An 18451-nucleotide genomic window follows, 5' to 3' on the forward strand; every position below is an offset into this window, starting at 1 on the left:
AAAATTCCTTCCAGTAGCACCTTAAAGACCAACTAAGTTAGTTCTTGGTATGAGCTGTGTATCTGAAGAAGTGTGCATGCACACGAAAGCTCATACCAAGAACTTAGTTGGTCTTTAAGGTGCTACTGGAAGGAATTTTTTTATTTTGTTTTGACTATGGCAGACCAACACGGCTACCTATCTGTAACTGGAACTATTGCAGTGTAGAAATACTTCCACTTAATGTATAAAAATAATTAACATGGAGCAGTATGAACTTGCCACTCACATGGAGAAATAGATGCTCTAGGTTGGGATCAGGGAGAATTTCTAATCACTTCACACTTTCCAAAAAGAAAAAAAAAGAACTGAAACAGGGAAATCCTTCCAAATTAACCCTTCTCAGAATTTAGCAATGCAGTTCTCCAGCCAAGCAATGTGTACAAGGTGATGTACCCAAAGAAACGCATATTTTGGTGAGAATAGCATAAAACAATGCATTATTTTAGGGAAAATAGCTTGCAAAATTGTATTAAAATGCCAGTGAATTTTCATGAAGACTTTAGAAAAAAAGTACTGAACTTAAGATTGGAAAAATGAGAAACAGAGAAAATCAACAGATTCACTCATCCCTACCCTTTGTACATAGCCACCAAAGAGTAGAAAATGAAGTCTTTAACTGTATGGAAACAGGGACTGAAACCAGTCATCTGTAGTACTGTACCTAATTTTATACCATTCTTTCCAGCTGGTTTGAACAAGTATGGAACAAATTAAGCTTGATCAGTATTAGACATACAGTACTGGCATTGTGATTTGATTGCACAACGTAGGCAGCAGCTTAGATCTTTTCAGACATTAACAGGCTTTTGTCCTAGAGCTTTCTATGTAAATTGAAGTGGGGAGGGAAACATATAAAGTGAATTAAATCCATTGATTTCTGTAGGTCTGCTCTGAGTATGACTATTGTTGGATCTCACCCATGATAAATACAATGGGGCTGCTGAAATGAATAAAGATGATGAAGTTGACAACTGGCTAGTTGAAGGATTGTCTCCCTAACTCACATTATTTTGGCATGTTAGGCAATCCAAATTTTTCAATACTGATACATTTCCATTGCTGAAGAAACCAATTGGGTAACTGACTCCACAGGAGCATCGTGTGTGCTCTGCTGAGTTGCAATCGGTTGGCCTGCGCAGAGGACTTTACAGAGGAAACCCTCCCTCATGGAAAGGGCCATGAGCTGGCCCCAGTGCCATCTGATGTGGGCATCAGGGCTGGTTTGGTCCTGATCACTGTGCCAGTCTGCCTGCATCCCCTTCCACCCCAGCTGCTATATGTCATTTAGCAAAGACAAGGGAAAGATGATAGACTAATTAATTCAGGGCACAGGGCAACCTTTACAGTAGATTCTTATATCTGGCTACTCAGAAAAAAGTTCCATTACGTTCAAGAGATTCAAGAATAGTTTCCTGTTTGAAAGATACTTGACTTTGACTGGATAACACCCTAAACATAATACATGAAATGCATATAACTAACATTACTACCCGGACTTGATAGTCGTGTTCTTCACATTTTCCCTTTTGCTTCTAACCTCCCATACGTCAGATTATTTATATTCCATTACAGAGCGTAATGGAATATAGATTGCATCTTTATTGCATCTTAACTGTTTCTTAGCTATATAAAATATCATGGCTTTGTAATGTGTTTAGCAGGAGAGGTACCATTTTTATGTTTTAAACTTGGATAAGATGTATGACAAGCTGGAGGGGATCAATTTATATATATATATATATATATATATATATATATATATATATCTGATCTTGTCCTTCTGGAAGAAACATTCTGCTAATGAGATTACAATGCTGCCCTCCATGACCTCACTCCACATCACTTTTACCAACAAGAAGGATGCCCTCTGCTTTGAAAAAGAGGCCTTAGTCTTATGCTAGATCGCTGTTGTTTGTTTTTGTTTAAATGTAATAGTGCAATTTCAGTTCCATTAATCTGATACCACAACAGCAGATGGAGGAGATAGGATTTATTCAGGAGGGGGGAGATGTTTTCAGCCAGAGGGCAACCTTCCTGAAGTTCAGCAGGCTTGATGTAAGTTAAATGTAATAAGTCAGGACTGCCTGTGTTCTTTTTAGGGAAAACGTATTTTAAAAGTAACAGATTTTAAAATTAACAAATCTAAGATGGTCTTCTGCTTAAGAAAGGTGTGGGAAACCTTTAGCCCTCCAGACAGGTCAGACTTTGGTAATGTGGCACCCTGAGTGAGGACAAAATCCCCCCCCCTTTGCCCCCTTCTTTTCACAATAATTCCTTTTGGTACAGTTGCTTTTTTATGGATCTTCTTGGTAAAGGTAAAGGTAAAGGTACCCCTGCCCGTACGGGCCAGTCTTGACAGACTCTAGGGTTGTGCGCCCATCTCACTTAAGAGGCCAGGGGCCAGCGCTGTCCGGAGACACTTCCGGGTCACGTGGCCAGCGTGACATCGCTGCTCTGGCGAGCCAGAGCCACACACGGAAACGCCGTTTACCTTCCCGCTGGTAAGCGGTCCCTATTTATCTACTTGCACCCGGAGGTGCTTTCGAACTGCTAGGTTGGCAGGCGCTGGGACCGAGCAGCGGGAGCGCACCCCGCCGCAGGGATTCGAACCGCCGACCTTTCGATCGGCAAGTCCTAGGCGCTGAGGCTTTAACCCACAGCGCCACCTGCGTCCCGATCTTCTTGGTAGGTGTCCATAAAATATAGGTATTATCATTATTATTACTACTATAGGTAGGTATTATGACTACTACTGCTACTACTATTATTTCGCACCCCCTGTGCGGCAGAACTGCCCTCACCACCCTAAAACTGTCGCTGCGCCAGATGTCACTGAACAACAACTCCCACCTTCCCCAGCCCTTGGCCCTGATTGCTGGGGCTGAAAGGCAGCTGCCATTCAACAACATCTGGAGGGCTTATGGTCCCCTCTCTGGTTGAAAAACATAAGAAGGGTCCTACTGGATCACAGCAAAGGCCTGTACACAGCAGGCAACATCTCAGCAGCCTTCTTTCCCCCTGAACAAAGATGGACGGATCTGTCCATTTCTGTATCTCTGAGTTTCTCACTCCTCCGATCTTAAAATCACTTTGCCACATTTCTGTATCAGTTCACAATTGTTCAAAAATGTCTTCATGAATTTTTGTGTGTCAGCATTTTAGTGTGCTTTTTTCTTAACATATCATTCTTGCAAGAAGCTTCCCATTTTTGCATGGGATTTCTTTTTTTCTTTTTGCATTTTTGCATTATTTTCATGAACACATCCACTTTTATGCACACATTACACAAATATACAGGCAGAAGAGGGCGGAACAAGGGCGGAACATGGCAGGGCAGCCTTAGGTGTGCTCTGCCAACGTGTACAATCACCCAGAACCAGAGGACCAACTTGTGCCAAAGATTGAGGAGACCCAGTGTCATCGGGAGAAGGCTGATCTGAGCCCAGTGCAACTCTTCCTCTCTCACACTTGGTCTCCTTCCACAGCAGCAGGAGGAGTGCACTCTGCTCTCAGCCTCCTCCTCCTCCTCAATATTGCCCCCCCCGGCCCCCTCCCAAAAGATATTGGGGTGCATAACAGCTTGGCCCCCATGAGCTGTCGCTCCTGCCCAGAACACAACCCCCACGCAAATCATTTTTCCACACATTTTTTTGGCAACCAGATCACAAAATTTGGAGAAGTGTGAATTTTGAAAGACAGCGGGTTCGCACATTTCTGCATAATGTACAATTTGGGTAGGCTCACATTAAAATACAAACAGAAATTATCCCTTCCCCTAACCCCTCCCTTCAAGATCACATTTAAAACATTGTTTCCAGAGTCATGGATTGCTATATAATAGAGTGTGATTTCTTGGTTACTGTTTAAGCTTAGCAGCATTCTTGGCCCTGCACATTTTCATTAAAATAGCCTTTAGCAGTCATGAGAATAGCTGTCAGATTCCCACAAATCATAAGGGGAGGGGTCATTTTCGGGAGGTGTGGGAAAGAGTCTTTCTTTCTCTGTCCTCCCTAGCTGATTCTCTGACCAAAGGGCTGAAATATATCTCAGGGAAAAAATCCATTCTGGTTTCCATCTTTTAAATAAGTAATGAGGGGCTTCCATTGCATTGCTTTCAGGCTGCTGCTGCTGCTGGGGGGGGGGGGGCAGGGCAGGCGGAGATTACATGCATCTCACCCAAAGATGAGCTTAAAATGTGGCTTTTAAATTGGATGTGCAAGGGAAGAATAGGAGAAAGGGAGGAAATGGATATGTTGAGATGATGAGAATCCTCTGTGTATGGACAACACACTTGCAGCAGATTTGGATCTTGCCCCTTATATTGTGTGGATGGTCACCTTTCCCTTCAGTACTTTGCAAAGCCACCATTTCTTCCGCCTGCTGCTGGATCTGTGCATTTCTCCCACTATCCAGCTGTTTCTTCATTTCCCTTCTTTGCTTATTAAATGTTGGCTCATTTAAGGCAGAGGTCACCAATGTGGTGCTTGTGGGCATCACTGTGCCCACCAGTGCCTTCTACAGTGCCTGCTAAAGGTCTCAGTAAACATCCCCTCAGATCTCCTCTGTACATGGGGAGTTGTTTCCATTTCCTGCTCAGTTCCGGTTCACCCAGCCTCTCCTGCACACCCCTTCCATGGCAGCCATTTTGTGTTAAGCTACACTCCCATGGCAGCCCTTTTGGAACTTGTGCTCACGGCACCTTCTCAACATTCCACATGTGCCCAAGAAGTTTGGTGGTCATAATTCAAGGCATTATGCACCACTTGCCTATGGATATGTTCTGTGTTGTTTGTCACACGTGATGCTACTCAGTCAGGGAGGATCCATGCAGTGAATGGGATGATGCCATGATGCTATAAGCAGAGTTAGTTATGTGATGGCATCACTGAGGGCAAGTGTTGGACATGGAGAGTGTGGACAAGTACTGGTAATGTAAATGAATAAGCACATGTTCTGCAGAGGGGAAACACTAAAAGGAGAGGATTGTCCAATGGTGGCTGTTGGGCAACAGAAGGAGAGGGTTGGGGAGTATTTTGCTGAAAATATTCGTGACATCTTGTGGGTAGTCCTGACTCAACTCTACTTTCCAAAATTAGTAATGATGGGAGTTGATGTGGCAAATAGCATTTGCAAGGGGTTGGTAGGTTTAGTATCAGCAAGGGCTTGCAGCCATTTTCATCACGGTACAGAGATCAGCACCATGGAAAGAAGATGTACCTCTGCTGCACTGATTCAGAGTTTATCATATGGCAGTAAGAAACAGACTTCACACTTGCAATGTTATGGATGCTTAAGGATGAGAGTCCTTCACTGCAGTGGATTGGACTAGATGGCCCTCAGGCTCCCTTCCAACTCTACAACTTTATGGCTGTATTTGCATGAAAATGGGTGATTCACCTCCCTTCATCTTTCCTGTGCTTCTTTTAGACACAAACTATATGTATTCTGCCTGAACTGCACTTTAGTATTATTAATATTTTAGCTCTGTTTTCCACATCACTCTGTACTGCAGAACACGGCTGATGCTGGCATGATAATTTCTGGCAAATTACAGGCGTCCCAAAGATCGGGTGATCGCCGGATGATTCAGACACGAGGGCTCGTCAGCAGTTCTCTTAAGGACAGGGTTTTCCTGCTGCTGCAGAGGACACACTTTCTGAAAAGACTGTGGGGTTCCAGTTCCCTCATGGCTTTGCTGTTAGCTTAGCATTGGGTTTTTTTTTGGGGGGGGGGATAGAACTTGTGGCAACTACAGTAGCATTCTGAATAGCCACATGCTCAGGGGAAGTCCTCCCTTTTATTTCCCTATGACAAAATTTGCTTGGCCCTGTCAGATGTTGATTGATCCTGCTTGTGCTGCCATACTATTTGTGTTTATGATTGCTAAAACTCCAGATTTTCTGAGTGTCACACTAAGGAAACAATCATAACCCCTGGCAGGCAGCATTGGAGCTTAATGAAACAGTGGAGCCACAGCCACATCCAGACAGGAGCTCAGCCCCACAATTGGGACAGGACACAAGCATGGGGGGGGGGGACAGAGGAAAGGTCTCTGTGTTTGCTCTGCCAGTACCAGACTGGCACAGGAAACCAGCCTAGATCAGGGTTCTCATCACAACTTGCAAGTAGAAGGACTGGCTTTGGATCTAGAAAAACTTTGCCTTCTCACCTCCCCAAAGTGCTCTGTTTTCAGGGCTTACAAAGAAACTCCAAGTTTCTTTAGAACTTCATGGACTTTGGTGTCTGTGCCCTCCAGGGGTGACAGAGGCTGTAGGTTCAAGTCTTAAAGGCACAGCTTGTCTGTTGGTTCCATTTCATAGTCATTGATTTCTCCTCTAAATCAGCAGTGGGCTCACCAGGCCTCTCCACTTGACCCTTGAAGCCATTTCAACCATTTCAACCAAACCATGCCTACTTACCCTGGCTTATCTGAAAAGGAGCTTTCAGACACTGCTGATCAGATGATCGGGGTACCTGTAAAGCCCCAAGGTCCACGAGGTCTAGCAATCAGCTGGTTGTCAAGTCTTGCAGATCCCTGTACACAACACACTGCAGGACCCAACCATCAGCGCATCATTGGCTCTTTGTGGACTGTTTCCCCCAGCACAGTTTGATTTCAAACCATGTGGGCAAAGACAAGTCTCTCAACATCACTGTGGTACCAGGTGACAGGCTTGACCCTTAGTAGGTGGGAGAGATAATGATCTGGCCAGTCAGATCCAGTTTGCCACCCCTACTCTAAATCATCCTTTTCTGTCTTTCTCTGCTGAATCCAAGGTCTAGCACACCAAGACAATGCTGCAGTGGTTTGCTGTTGTGGTTCTTATCTTTTCTGTTAGAGGATAAAATAATTCTGCTATTCAAAGGAGAGGGGGAGAGAGAGAAAAATCCCACAGAAACTTATTTTCTTTTCCCCAATAGTGGTTATTGATGTATCAGTCGATATCCTAACCTTTGCCTTTCTCCACTCTAGAGACTCCTGGAAGGCAGAGGTCATATATTACACAGAATTATTTATGGATCTCGTGTCAGTTACCATGTGTCAATATCCTGGTTGTTTTTCTGAAGAATACTCTAAAAGCCATCCGGTGGTCCCAGTCCTTGCTGGCTGGCCCATTTTCTTGTCTTTGAGTGCACAGGCACTCATATGGAGATGGGAGGCCCCATTTAGGCAACCCTGGGGAGGCTGTCAATAAGCTTGTAATTAACCATGAATGCCCTTTATCTATCAGTAATACATAGCTGATGGCTGAGATTGACAATTGCAGAAGGTTCCAAACTAGGATATTGCATAACTATCTTGGAGATTTTTTTTAAGAAAAGAAATAGAGTCAACACCGCCCCCAATATCACTGAATCGCTTTGGTGACCCATCCACTGATTTACACAAGTGTGGTGTAGTGGCTTCAAGTCTTGGGTTTAAACCCCATCTGAGTCATAAAGGTTTCTAGGTTAGGCTCTCCAGATACTGTTGGGGGCAGAACTCCCATCATCCCTGACCATTGGCCATGCTGCCTGAGGCTGGTGGCAGTTGTCGTCCAAAACATCTGGAGGGCACCAGGTTGGGAAGGCTGCCCTAGAACAGTTGTTGTTAGGGTTGTGCACACCCTCTTGACCTGATCTGGGTTCCAGTCCAGGACTTCAGGTTGACCCCAACCTGGGCCAATCCAGAGCTGACATGACTCAGATCTAGGCTTTGAACTGATTTGGGTAGTTGTGAGGATAAAAAAGAAGCACGTACCCTGTGAGGCTTTGAGAAAGGAATCTGGTAGAGATTCCTGTCCAAACTACTAGAGGGATTGCTATGAAACTTGTTAGGAATCCGCCCCCTTCTATTACTCCCCCAAATCCCCACCTAGCTTAGGTGCAATTCACTTGACCTCAGAGCTTGCTTAACTCGCACTTGAATAAAAGCAAACGCTGATTGGGCATTTAGGAGTTTCTAATGATTCTCTACGTCTGGTAATAGCTTGGCATGCTGTGGGATGTGGGTAGAGGCAGAGGAAAGAAAACATGGCTCTATTAACCACACAACACTCAGAAGAGAGGGATTATTTTCCCTGTGTCAGAAAGGGGCACCAGAGGGAGGGCCTTTCCAGTGGTGGTGACTGGTGTGCAAACTCCAGAGGAGTTGCCCCCTCTGTTGGTTGTCTCCTGTATTACAGAGGGCATTTAGTGTTGTTGTTGGTCCCATGCTGTGGAAGACTCTTCCAGCAGAGATTAAGGATGTAGGAAGAGCCCATTGGATCAGGTCAGCGACCCATCTGGTCCAGCACCCTGTTCACTCAGTGGCCAACCAGAAGCCCATAGGAAGGACCTGAGAGCAGCAGCACTTTCCCCTCTTGTGATCTCCCACAGCTGGTATTCAGAATCTTATGATGCTGGAGGTAGCAAATAGGCATCAGGGTTAGCAGTCACTAAAAGCAGACACCTTCACTTTCCACTTTCAAGTATTGCTTGTGGATCTCTTTATGCTTTGGAAGCTAACTTTTCCTTTTTTCTCTGTATTAGCCTATTGCTTTAATGATTTTCTGTAAATATTAACACTGTTCTATGTTTTAATGCTGTATGCTGCACTGATATATTTTGAGAATGGGAATATAGAATTACTTTTATAAGATAAATAAATATGAAGATCCCAGGTTCAATCCCCATAATCTCTGTGCATTTTAAAAGCACATTACTTGGCTGGAGAGGGATATTAAAAAATTTAAATAACTGCAAATTTTGAAAGATGGTTGTCTTTCAGTTCTTGTATTGCCCTTCCAGGCCACTATATCTGAGTCTTAGAACTCACATGCATTATTAGCCCTGCTTCACACCCCAAATGCTTTTGCCAGGCTGGAATGAATTGAACCCTGATAATGCTTCTTGGTTGCCCAGACAGAGGGCAGAGGGACATCTGAGTGTATGTCAAAAGCCCAACCTATTGTACGGAGGTAACTTTTTGTCAGAGGAGAGTGCCAGGGTTGGGTAAGTAATAACTCACATGATGCCAGTAAGGTTAACTCTTTATTCAAAGAAACAAAACAGTCCAGGCCTAATGAGCCCAGTAGCTCTCTACAGTAGATCTGGCGAGGACTGAAGGTCCCTGCCTTCCCACAGTTCCCTAAGTCTCCTCCTCTCTGATGTCCTTCCCAAGCAACCTGGGACTCCTTTGTCTTCTCTCTTTGCTCTACCCTCTTCATTCCTCTTCATGTTCTGTGAGACCAGTACCAAGGGGACCTGGTCACAGCAGAAGGGGAAGGCTCCCTGTCTTCTTTAGCAGTCTGCCTGATCTCTGCCTCTTGGCCCCCTCTTCTCCAGCCTCCACTTCTGCCTCTGGCTCTGGACTGCTTTCTGCCACAGCCTCTCCCTGCCCACTAAGCCCTGTTACCTCTTCAGCTTCCGACACCTCCTCTTCTCACTCTGACCACTCATTGTCATCCCACCACCAATCTCCTGGCTCCAAGCCGCCTTTCCTTGGGGCCTCCCCAGATGGTGCCTCCCACCACTCTTCTGCATCTAGCCAATCCATGACACATTTACATTCATTGCTCCATCTATTTATGCATCTGTCCCTGTCCACCATTAGCAGGTGGTCCTCAGCCCTTGGCCTGAAAAATATCCCCTGCAACACCGCATTCTATCAGAAAGTTTCGATTAAGTTGGTTCAGCTTTAAATACAAACTGAATCAAATCCCCACCACCACCATATTGGCTTCAGTCCCCAGCCCCCTGCCAAAGGTCTTGCCATCTTTACTCAGCCTTCTTCCCTTCTGAACTCTGCAGTCAGTCAGATAGTCTGGAGCCCAGGTTAAGTTTATGAAAAGATGCAAGATCACAGCTCCTTCTTTGCCCCGGTCTTCCTGCACATATAATTCCTGTGGTGATGCATTATAGGAAGAAATGGGCTTTACCTATTGATTGCTTTTGGTGCCAGACTGTCTGAGACTTCTGCGCTTTTAGGTTAAAGCTGTCATGGTTAATGCACATGTCTCCAACAGGAAATGTACCAAGATTCATAATTAGTTAAGAGTAAGTGAAGCTTGTCAGACAAGACAAGAGGTGGGCTGTTACTGTAATGCAAAATTGGTGTGGGTGGGTGTGATTCCTTGCAGGCTGTGTTGGTGTCATCCTCTTGCTCCACCTTGTGGTCATGATGCAGAAAAAGGTGAAATGTAGACACTAGAACAGGGGTAGGCAACCTAAGGCCCAAAGGCCAGATGTGGCCCAATCACCTTCTAAATCCGGCTGGCGGACAGTCCGGGAATCTGTGTTTTTACATGAACAGAATGTGTCCTTTTATTTAAAATACATCTCTGGGTTATTTGTGGGGCATAGAAATTTGTTCTCCCCCCCCCATCAAAATCTAGTCCATCCCACCACATGGTCTGAGGGATGGTGGACCAGGCCCCTGCTGAAAAAGGTTGCTGACCCCTGCACTAGAACATGAGTAGGGAACCTGTAGCCCTCCAGACGTTGTTGGACTACAACACCTCTCAGCCCCAGACAGCATGGCCTATGATTCAGGATGATGGGAGTTGTGGTCCAGCAGCATCCGCATAACTGACTGAGAGCAGAGAGCTTCAGTTCTATGTTGTTGCTTGTCAAGAGCCTTCCAGGTGTCCAGGGTTCAGTTAAAGCCCATGGGATGCCATCAAGAGGTAATTCCTCCCATGGACTTTATCAGATCAGGAAGCTTGGGCAGCTGAGAAGGCTGCAGAGTAGTGGCAAAACATATGACGATGCCTAAGGCAGGCCCACACAACATGTGACTTGCCAGGCTGAACAATCCCCACCAATCATGTACCGTGGCCTGCCAGGGTCTTGGCACTTGCGCCCCTCCCTTTCCCTTGCAGTCATAAAATCATAGAATCACGGAATTGTAGTGTTGGAAGGAATGCCAAGGGCCATCTAGTCCAACCCTCCACAATGCAGGAAACACAGCTAAAGCATCCATGACAGATGCCCATTCAGCTTTTGCTTAAAAACCTCCAAGTCTCTGGATGCCAACTGAAAAAAGTTTATTGAGCCTCTCTTGGCAGGATTCACATGGCTAGTGGGGAGCTCTGTTTAGCTACATCCATAAGAATATAAGAAGATGGTCCAGCAGCCAACCATGTACCTATGGGATGCCCCCAAGCAGGAAGTGAGTGCAGCAGGGCTCTCCCCACCTGCAGTTCCCAGCAACCAGTATTCTGCTTAGCAGGTCTGTGATCATAGAATAACTGATTGTTTGAGGTGACATTCAGAGGCATGTTGCCTCCACAGTGGAAGTAGAAGATAGCCATTGTGACTAGTAGTCATTGGTAGCCTTATCCCCCATGAATCTGTCAAATGATCCATTTATAGACAATCCAAACTGGTGACTACATCTTGGTGGAGCACATTCCATATAGTTTAGATTTTTTTGTCTGTCCTGTGTCTTCTGCACTTCATGCTTCATTCCAGCATTTGAGTTGCTCACAACTCTTTTCACCCAGAAGAAAAAGTAATACGAAAATGCTACATCTCTTTTTGGAATGTAGTTGTAGATTTTAAACAGTAGATGTCAGGGCTGCTTTGCAGATACGCAGGTGTGCAGTTCTGAAGTACTGTTTTGACCTAAAATCTAGGTGGGGCACGACAAGGAACAGGAAAGCCCCGCCCCCATCACTTTAATCTGGCCTTGCAGGAAAGGGTTGTGTGATTTTTGTTGGGACTGCAGTGCAGTGAGGAGAGTCCTGCCACCCCAATCCTGATCTCTTTCTCTCTCTCCCCCCATGTTGTTATTATTAAAAAGGGAGAAAGAGTTGTTCAGTACTGTGAGACATGTGTCATCTATTCTATTTTAACAAGGAGAACACTGAATAATGGTTTCACCCTCTGCACTCTGTATTAGTAGTTGCTGTCCACTATACCACCTTTAGCTGTCGTTGGACTAAATATCCCATCATTCACCATCCAAGTTGGCTGCAGCTGATGGGAACTCGAGTACCATCAAAATTTGAAAAATACTTGAAAGATTGCCCCACCTGCTATACACTGTGTCCTGCAAGAGAAGACCTCCTGCAGATGCCATCTCATCAGGGGAGACCATTCTGTGTGATATATAAAGTGGGTCTTTAGTATGGTGGCACCCACCCTTTAGAACCCCTGCCCACTACGCATTCAATGACCACCATCATCAGCACCATTTTGGAAACCTAATGAAGATCTTCCTTTTCCATCAAGTCTTTTAAGTGGACATTTTGTCCGTCTGAATCTGTGTTGAACTTGAACTTGTTTGAATTGGGTTTTTTTTTAAAATGGAATTGTTAAACATGTTTTATATATGTTGAAATGGTTTTAATCGTTCCATACACAGTTGTGCGTGGTGTGGTGAACGTGGGCAGAGTTCAGCATTTTCTCCCTCTCTCTTAACACTAGAACTTGGAGACACCCAGCGAAGCTGGTCAAGATCCAGGACACACAAAAGAAAGTACAGTGGACCCTCCAGATACGAATTAAATTCGTTCTGGGGGTCCGTCCACAGGGGCGTCTTGCCCATAGAGGCTAGTGGCGCGGGGCGCCAGGGAAGAGGCAGAGGCTGGACGCGGTGGCTCCCGGCATCAGCTCGCCACCCTTGCCTGCCTCTGCCATTCCACACCGAAGCAGCGCCGTACCTGGAGCCTCCGCCTGCCGTGGCCACCGCAGCACAAAGCGGCCAGCTGAGCCAGGAGGTGCCGCGTCCAGCCTCCGCCTCTTCCCCGCCAGAGGAGCCACCCTCCAGCCACTGCCCGCCTCCTCCAGCCTCGCCAGAGGTCAACAACTCTGGGAAATGGGGGGGGGGGGGACACCGGAGGGACCTTTGCACCATGGCGCTGGATATGCTTGAGATGGTGCTGTCCATCTGCAACCCAAAAAGTCCATAGGCAGGGGCGCTCCTTCTGCACATGTGCGCAGCGCGATTGAGCATTTCTGCACATGCCGGCATGGTGAAACATGGAAGTATACACCTCCGGGTTTGCCACATTCGTAATCCGAAAGTTATGTATCCAGAGTGGTACGTAACTAGAGGGTCCACTGTACTTCTCCTACACAGCGTGTGGTTAAACTATGGGATTCACTCCCACAAGCAGCGATGGGCACCAACTTGGATGGTTTTAAAAGAGAATTAGACCAAATAATGGAGGGGAAGGCCCTGTTCTGCCTCCACTGTCACAGCAACACGCTCAGAATCCCAAGCTGGGAGAAGGCTCTTCAGCCTCGTGAAAGCAGTGAGTGGGGGAATGCAGAGAGGAAGGGATAGCGCAATAGCATGACTCCCATCTCCCCCACAGCACACACACAGGGGCTGAATTGTGTTTGTTCTGGAGCACCATAAGTCCTTCAAATTGCAACAATACAATAACACATTTGTATTCCACACCATCTGTTACATTACAAATGAAAACAAAATATAGAATGTTTTGTGTGTGTGTGTGTGTGTGTCCCTCATTAATGGTGCTGCTTTAAGGGTCAATATTAATTTTATTTTTCATGCTTAAGGCTTTGTTTTGACATTCTGCAACGGTCTCTATTTGCCATGCTGAGATAGGGTCATAAACCTAGACATTTTTCAGAAATGTAAATTAGCACAGAAGCAATTTAAACAAAATAAAATGATGGATAAAGACAAGATACTCTACGGCGGGGGTTTTGTCTCCCCCGGAAAAGTTTAGACTTTATATAATAACATTTTAAATACAGATATATTTGTAAATACACTTTCTCCATAGATAACAATATAACATTTCAAAATCTCCATTCACCAGATGCAAAATCACTTAAAAAGTAAAGGTAAAGGGACCCCTGACCATTAGGTCCAGTCGTGGCCGACTCTGGGGTTGCGGCACTCATCTCGCTTTATAGGCCGAGGGAGCCAGCGTACAGTTTCCGGGTCATGTGGCCACCATGACTAAGCCACTTCTAGCGAACCAGAGAAGCACGGAAATGCTGTTTACCTTCCCGCCGGAGCGGTACCTATTTATCTACTTGCACTTTGATGTGCTTCCGAACTGCTAGGTTGGCAGGAGCAGGGACCGAGCAATGGGAGCTCACCCCGTCGCGGAGATTTGAACTGCCGACCTTCTGATCGGCAAGTCCTAGGCTCTGTGGTTTAACCCACAGCGCCACCCGTGTCCCGCAAAATCACTTACAGTACATAAAAAAAATAGCTCCACCAAGGTAGGGTGGGGAAACACAGAAGAAATAATCAATAGAAAACTCATGGCTGGAGAAAAGGGATATGAGCTAGCGAGAAACTTTCTTGACCTGCCCCCTTTGAAATGCATGGAGGATGCATCTGAGAGTACAACTGCAGAAGATTCCATATATGCTGTTAAAGAGAGTGGGTCTGCTCCATACCCTCCAGGAGCTCTTTTCCTGCCTGGAATGTGTCCTTGACAGAAAAACAAGAGGCAACTGATTGATAATGCTGTGTCATCAGCAAAGGCAGCAGGGATGCCGTCCCCAGACATCTGAGCTTTAAAAGCAGAGTAGAGAGTTGACAGGGTAGTGGCTTTATCTTTATGTTTAAACATTATAACTCTCTAAAAATGTGACTTGTAGCTGAAACTTGGCAATCTTCTATTTGTGTGTCTGGCTTATAGGCAGGGACAGCCGCAAGGGAGAAATGGTGATGCCCAATGATTCCTTTAGCCCTGCTTTCCCTCTTCTTGCCTGCCTGCTCCTTCTCCTCAGGCCAAGAAACCTGATCTCTAAGGCTTAATGTCCACAAGCAGTGGAATGAGGTGGTAGAGCCCTGAAGGGGATGGCAGAGTAGATGGGACTACTTGAGGCTGAAGGTGGGAGGCAGGTGCCATTTGAGTGTGTTCCCCATGTCCAAGCACTCCCTGCAAGCAGAAAAGCAGCACACCCAGGGGAAATGTTGTAACCAACTTCTCTCTTTGCTTTATTTGCTCTACTTGCAGGGAATCACTCTCTTTCTCAAACACACTCGCCACTCTAATACCTCTGAGCTAAGCAGTGGGGATACGAGATTAGAAGGGGCTACAGAAGGGGTGGAGTTGGTAATCTTTTGTAACATGGTGTCATGTGCAAGGCTAAAATTTTCTGTCCCCCAAATGGATCTTCTCAGTTTTGTGCCCTGTCTGCTCAGTGCCCTGTGGGGAGGAACTGTCCGCACAACCCTGAATCTGGCACTGGCTGCAGAGAAAAAGCAGCAGCGAGGGTTAACTCCTTCCCCACTGCTGTTGCTGCTTTTCCATAAATGCTCACCATGACTCCACATTCACAACTCTTGTATTTGAGGCCCAAACTCTGGTTGCATCTGAACTATTGATAAATAAAGACCATCTTACAGCTCTCTGTATGCACAGTATTCTGATTGTACTCTTTGCCTGGTGACAAGCATTGTGCTCAAATTTGAAGACTGTATCAGAAATACGGTATTTTGAGGTCTTATCTGTGCTGTGAATGTAACAAAAAACATGAACAGGTGGTTGAGAGTGCTGGTCCACGAAGAGACACGTGCTATGGATTTTTTATTCTGTGCCTTGTGTGGTATCCTTTAATTTCACAGATTACTCTTTCGACCTGTTCTTCCTTCAGAGAGCTCTGTACAGCTTGCAGGTCAAGGAATCTAGGTGAGCTTTCCAGTTAGGTAATTTAGACTGTTCCTTGGTTTTACATTGCAATGTGCTTACTTCAAAATGTGGTTAAACCAGCCCTTCTGCAGTCATGTTCATTCTGCTGAGTCAAACCCCTGTCACCTGCCCTAAAGTCCTGCTCTGATGGCATTTCTGTTCCAGCCAGCCCTGAGTTCTGCTCTTTCCAAATTCCAATTTAACCAGAGAAAAATCTGTAATTAATTTCAGAATCAAACCACACCATTTGTTTTGGTTCATATGCATCTTCTGTCTACCAATTTTCTGGTTCTGATGTGCATATCTCTCAGTAAAACACTGCAGAAAAGCAATCCTGATATGATCACATCCCTCACTACAATGCAGGGTGTGTTACTGATGCATGCATGTATCCCAAGGAATCTTGATGCAACTGTGCATATGATCACATCATGCTTGCTTTGGTGATGCAGAGGGAAGGAGACATGAATTAACTGGAAATTAAGCAAACTGTGGGCACACAGTGTTCTGTGTGAGGAGAGAGCGAGCAATGGAGAATCCTTATCAAAAAACAGTGAAAGGTAATTGTTCTGACCTAACAAGTCTATACTTCTAGTTGTGTTGGTGTACCTGATTTTTTTTATATTGCACGAAGTACATTGGATCCCATTGCTCCCCCGCTAATTTCTACAGTAATAGTTTCACTAATGACCTTTTCATAGAGTTAACCCAAAAAGAAAGAATATACTGTTGTATTCCAACTTATTTCACAGCCACATACAAATCAGGTGCTTAAAGCATATGTGAGCATTTGAATAGTAGTGTTTCTTAAGTTTACACTCTATGATAAATAAACTATTTAAAATGGAACTCTAGTCTAAGCAAGTGCTAACAAGGATGCCTTCTATCATCTAGGGTTGCCAACTGCCCTGCTCCTCTGCCTTTAATAGCAGCTTGGATTGAAAGAATCAGCATTTGAGAGAGAAACACAGTCACCTGCACATATCTGCAGATCAAGCTGTTGTTAAATGCACAGGCGCAGTGCTGGTAAAAGAAGCTGGCAACACTAGTACCATTGCACATTATGGAAGCTGTTTAGCAGTAAATGCGTGAAGCACAAGAGATTTGGAGTCTGAGCATCCTGAGAAAGTGATGGTTTGTGGACGCATCAAGGTGGAGAAAAGGGTCAAACAGATTGACTTTCCCCATTTTAATAGCCTGCATTGTTTTGAGGGATTGTTCAAGGCATGGTGGTATGCTCTCGCTCCACGACAATAAGACGAGCAGTTCAGTAGTCAGGGAAAAATCCCACTCCTAATCCCATAAAGCTTTGAGCAGCCTCCAAAAACCTCAGGTCTTGTCCACAGATGGCAGTGATGGGCGATCACAACTGGCATGGAGATCACTGGCCCAGAAAGAAACTTCATTGCTTAAAACTACGTGGCTCAGTTCACCGTTTCTTTTGTACCAGGATCTCCTAAATCAGGATTCTGTCACTACGGATATATTGCAAAATGCTTGAATATTGCACCTTTCAGTTACTTGCTGAAGTGTCAGGAGGATTGCAGGCAACAATACTCTGAACACAAATACTTCAATTCCTTTTGCTGACAAAACCATTAGACCTTTAAAAACAAAGCTTGTTCTGTTTTCTTCACAGATGGAGGAGCCATGGGGATTGGTGATGGGGGGGAAGGTTCCTTGAAACTGGAGAACAGTATTTGGTTTGGTCCTTCATTTGCTTCATATCTTGGGGTTACCTGGGGGCTTCAATGCCTAAGACAAAAGCAAAGAGATGCTGAAGTCAAAGAAAAGAAAAACAAAGTTTCCCAAGTTTCTCCATGTTGCAGTCCTAAGCACACCACCTATTTTTTAGCCATTTTAGTTTGATTAAGCTAGTTATACAAAAATGGAGGTGCTCAAGACAGCTTGCATAAAAGCCCAATAAAAGCAATAATAAAATCATTATACATACAAATTGATAAGAAATGTGAAAATAGCATCTTAAAAATGAAAAATGAAAAATGAAACTCCTCCATCATATTTCTCTGGCTACATAGATTGATATATGCTCTTCACCTTTGCTCTGATATATTTGTACACACATGCAGATCCCACAGATTCAGCTCTCCAAACAGAGAGCACCTTTTACTTCCTTGTTTGCCTTTTGTTGGTTAGCTGAGGAATGGAGGGAGGGAGGCGTAGTGATAAGACAAATTAGTGAGCCTTTTTTCTAGGCTTTCACGGGTTTTCTTGGCTTTGGGGGGCGGGGCCAAAATTCCATGGTCGGGAACACATTAGAAATTTCCCCATAGGTATACGTAGAAAAGATGGATTGCGGGTGGCGCTGTGGGTTAATGTGGTCATGCTGGCCACATGACCCGGAAGCTGTACGCCGGCTCCCTCGGCCAGTAAAGCGAGATGAGCGCCACAACCCCAGAGTCGTCCGCGACTGGACCTAACAGTCAGGGGTCCCTTTACCTTTACACGTAGAAATAGTGGACTCATGTAAACACTTGCAGACCGAATGATTTCTAGGAAACACATTGTGCTCAGTAAGTGGGGCCTGTATGTATGTATACATCTCCACCATCCATTTTTGTGGTGTGCCACATCCTCAAATTATTCCTGCCTTTCTCCCTTGAATAAGAGGTAGGGATGGTCACTAACTTGGATGGCTTTAAACTAAAACTCGACAGCTTGATGGAGCATAAAGCTACTGCTGGCTATTAGCCACAACGGCTGTGTTCTATGCACACTGTTGGGGCACCATGGCTCTGAACAACATCTGCTGGGAATTGCAGTGGGGAGAGTGCGGTTGTGCTCAGGTTCTGCTTGCA

At 45.2% G+C, this 18451-nt stretch overlaps 1 protein-coding gene and 1 long non-coding RNA gene across 6 annotated transcripts in view; both read right to left on the reverse strand.

The window, feature by feature from the left end:
- LOC307203973 overlaps positions 1 to 18451 on the reverse strand; it is a 429983-nt gene that overhangs the window by 122464 nt on the left and 289068 nt on the right. The window lies entirely within an intron of this gene.
- ADAM28 (ADAM metallopeptidase domain 28) overlaps positions 13496 to 18451 on the reverse strand; it is a 73879-nt gene continuing 68923 nt past the window's right edge. The window contains exon 25 of the mRNA XM_079954978.1: positions 13496 to 17387. Coding sequence (XP_079811104.1) covers positions 17355 to 17387 — 33 coding nt within the window. The 3' untranslated portion in view covers positions 13496 to 17354. The remainder of the gene's footprint in view (positions 17388 to 18451) is intronic.

This window comes from Podarcis cretensis, assembly GCF_951804945.1.
Source record: "Podarcis cretensis genome assembly, chromosome: 15".
Lineage (NCBI taxonomy): Eukaryota > Metazoa > Chordata > Lepidosauria > Squamata > Lacertidae > Podarcis > Podarcis cretensis.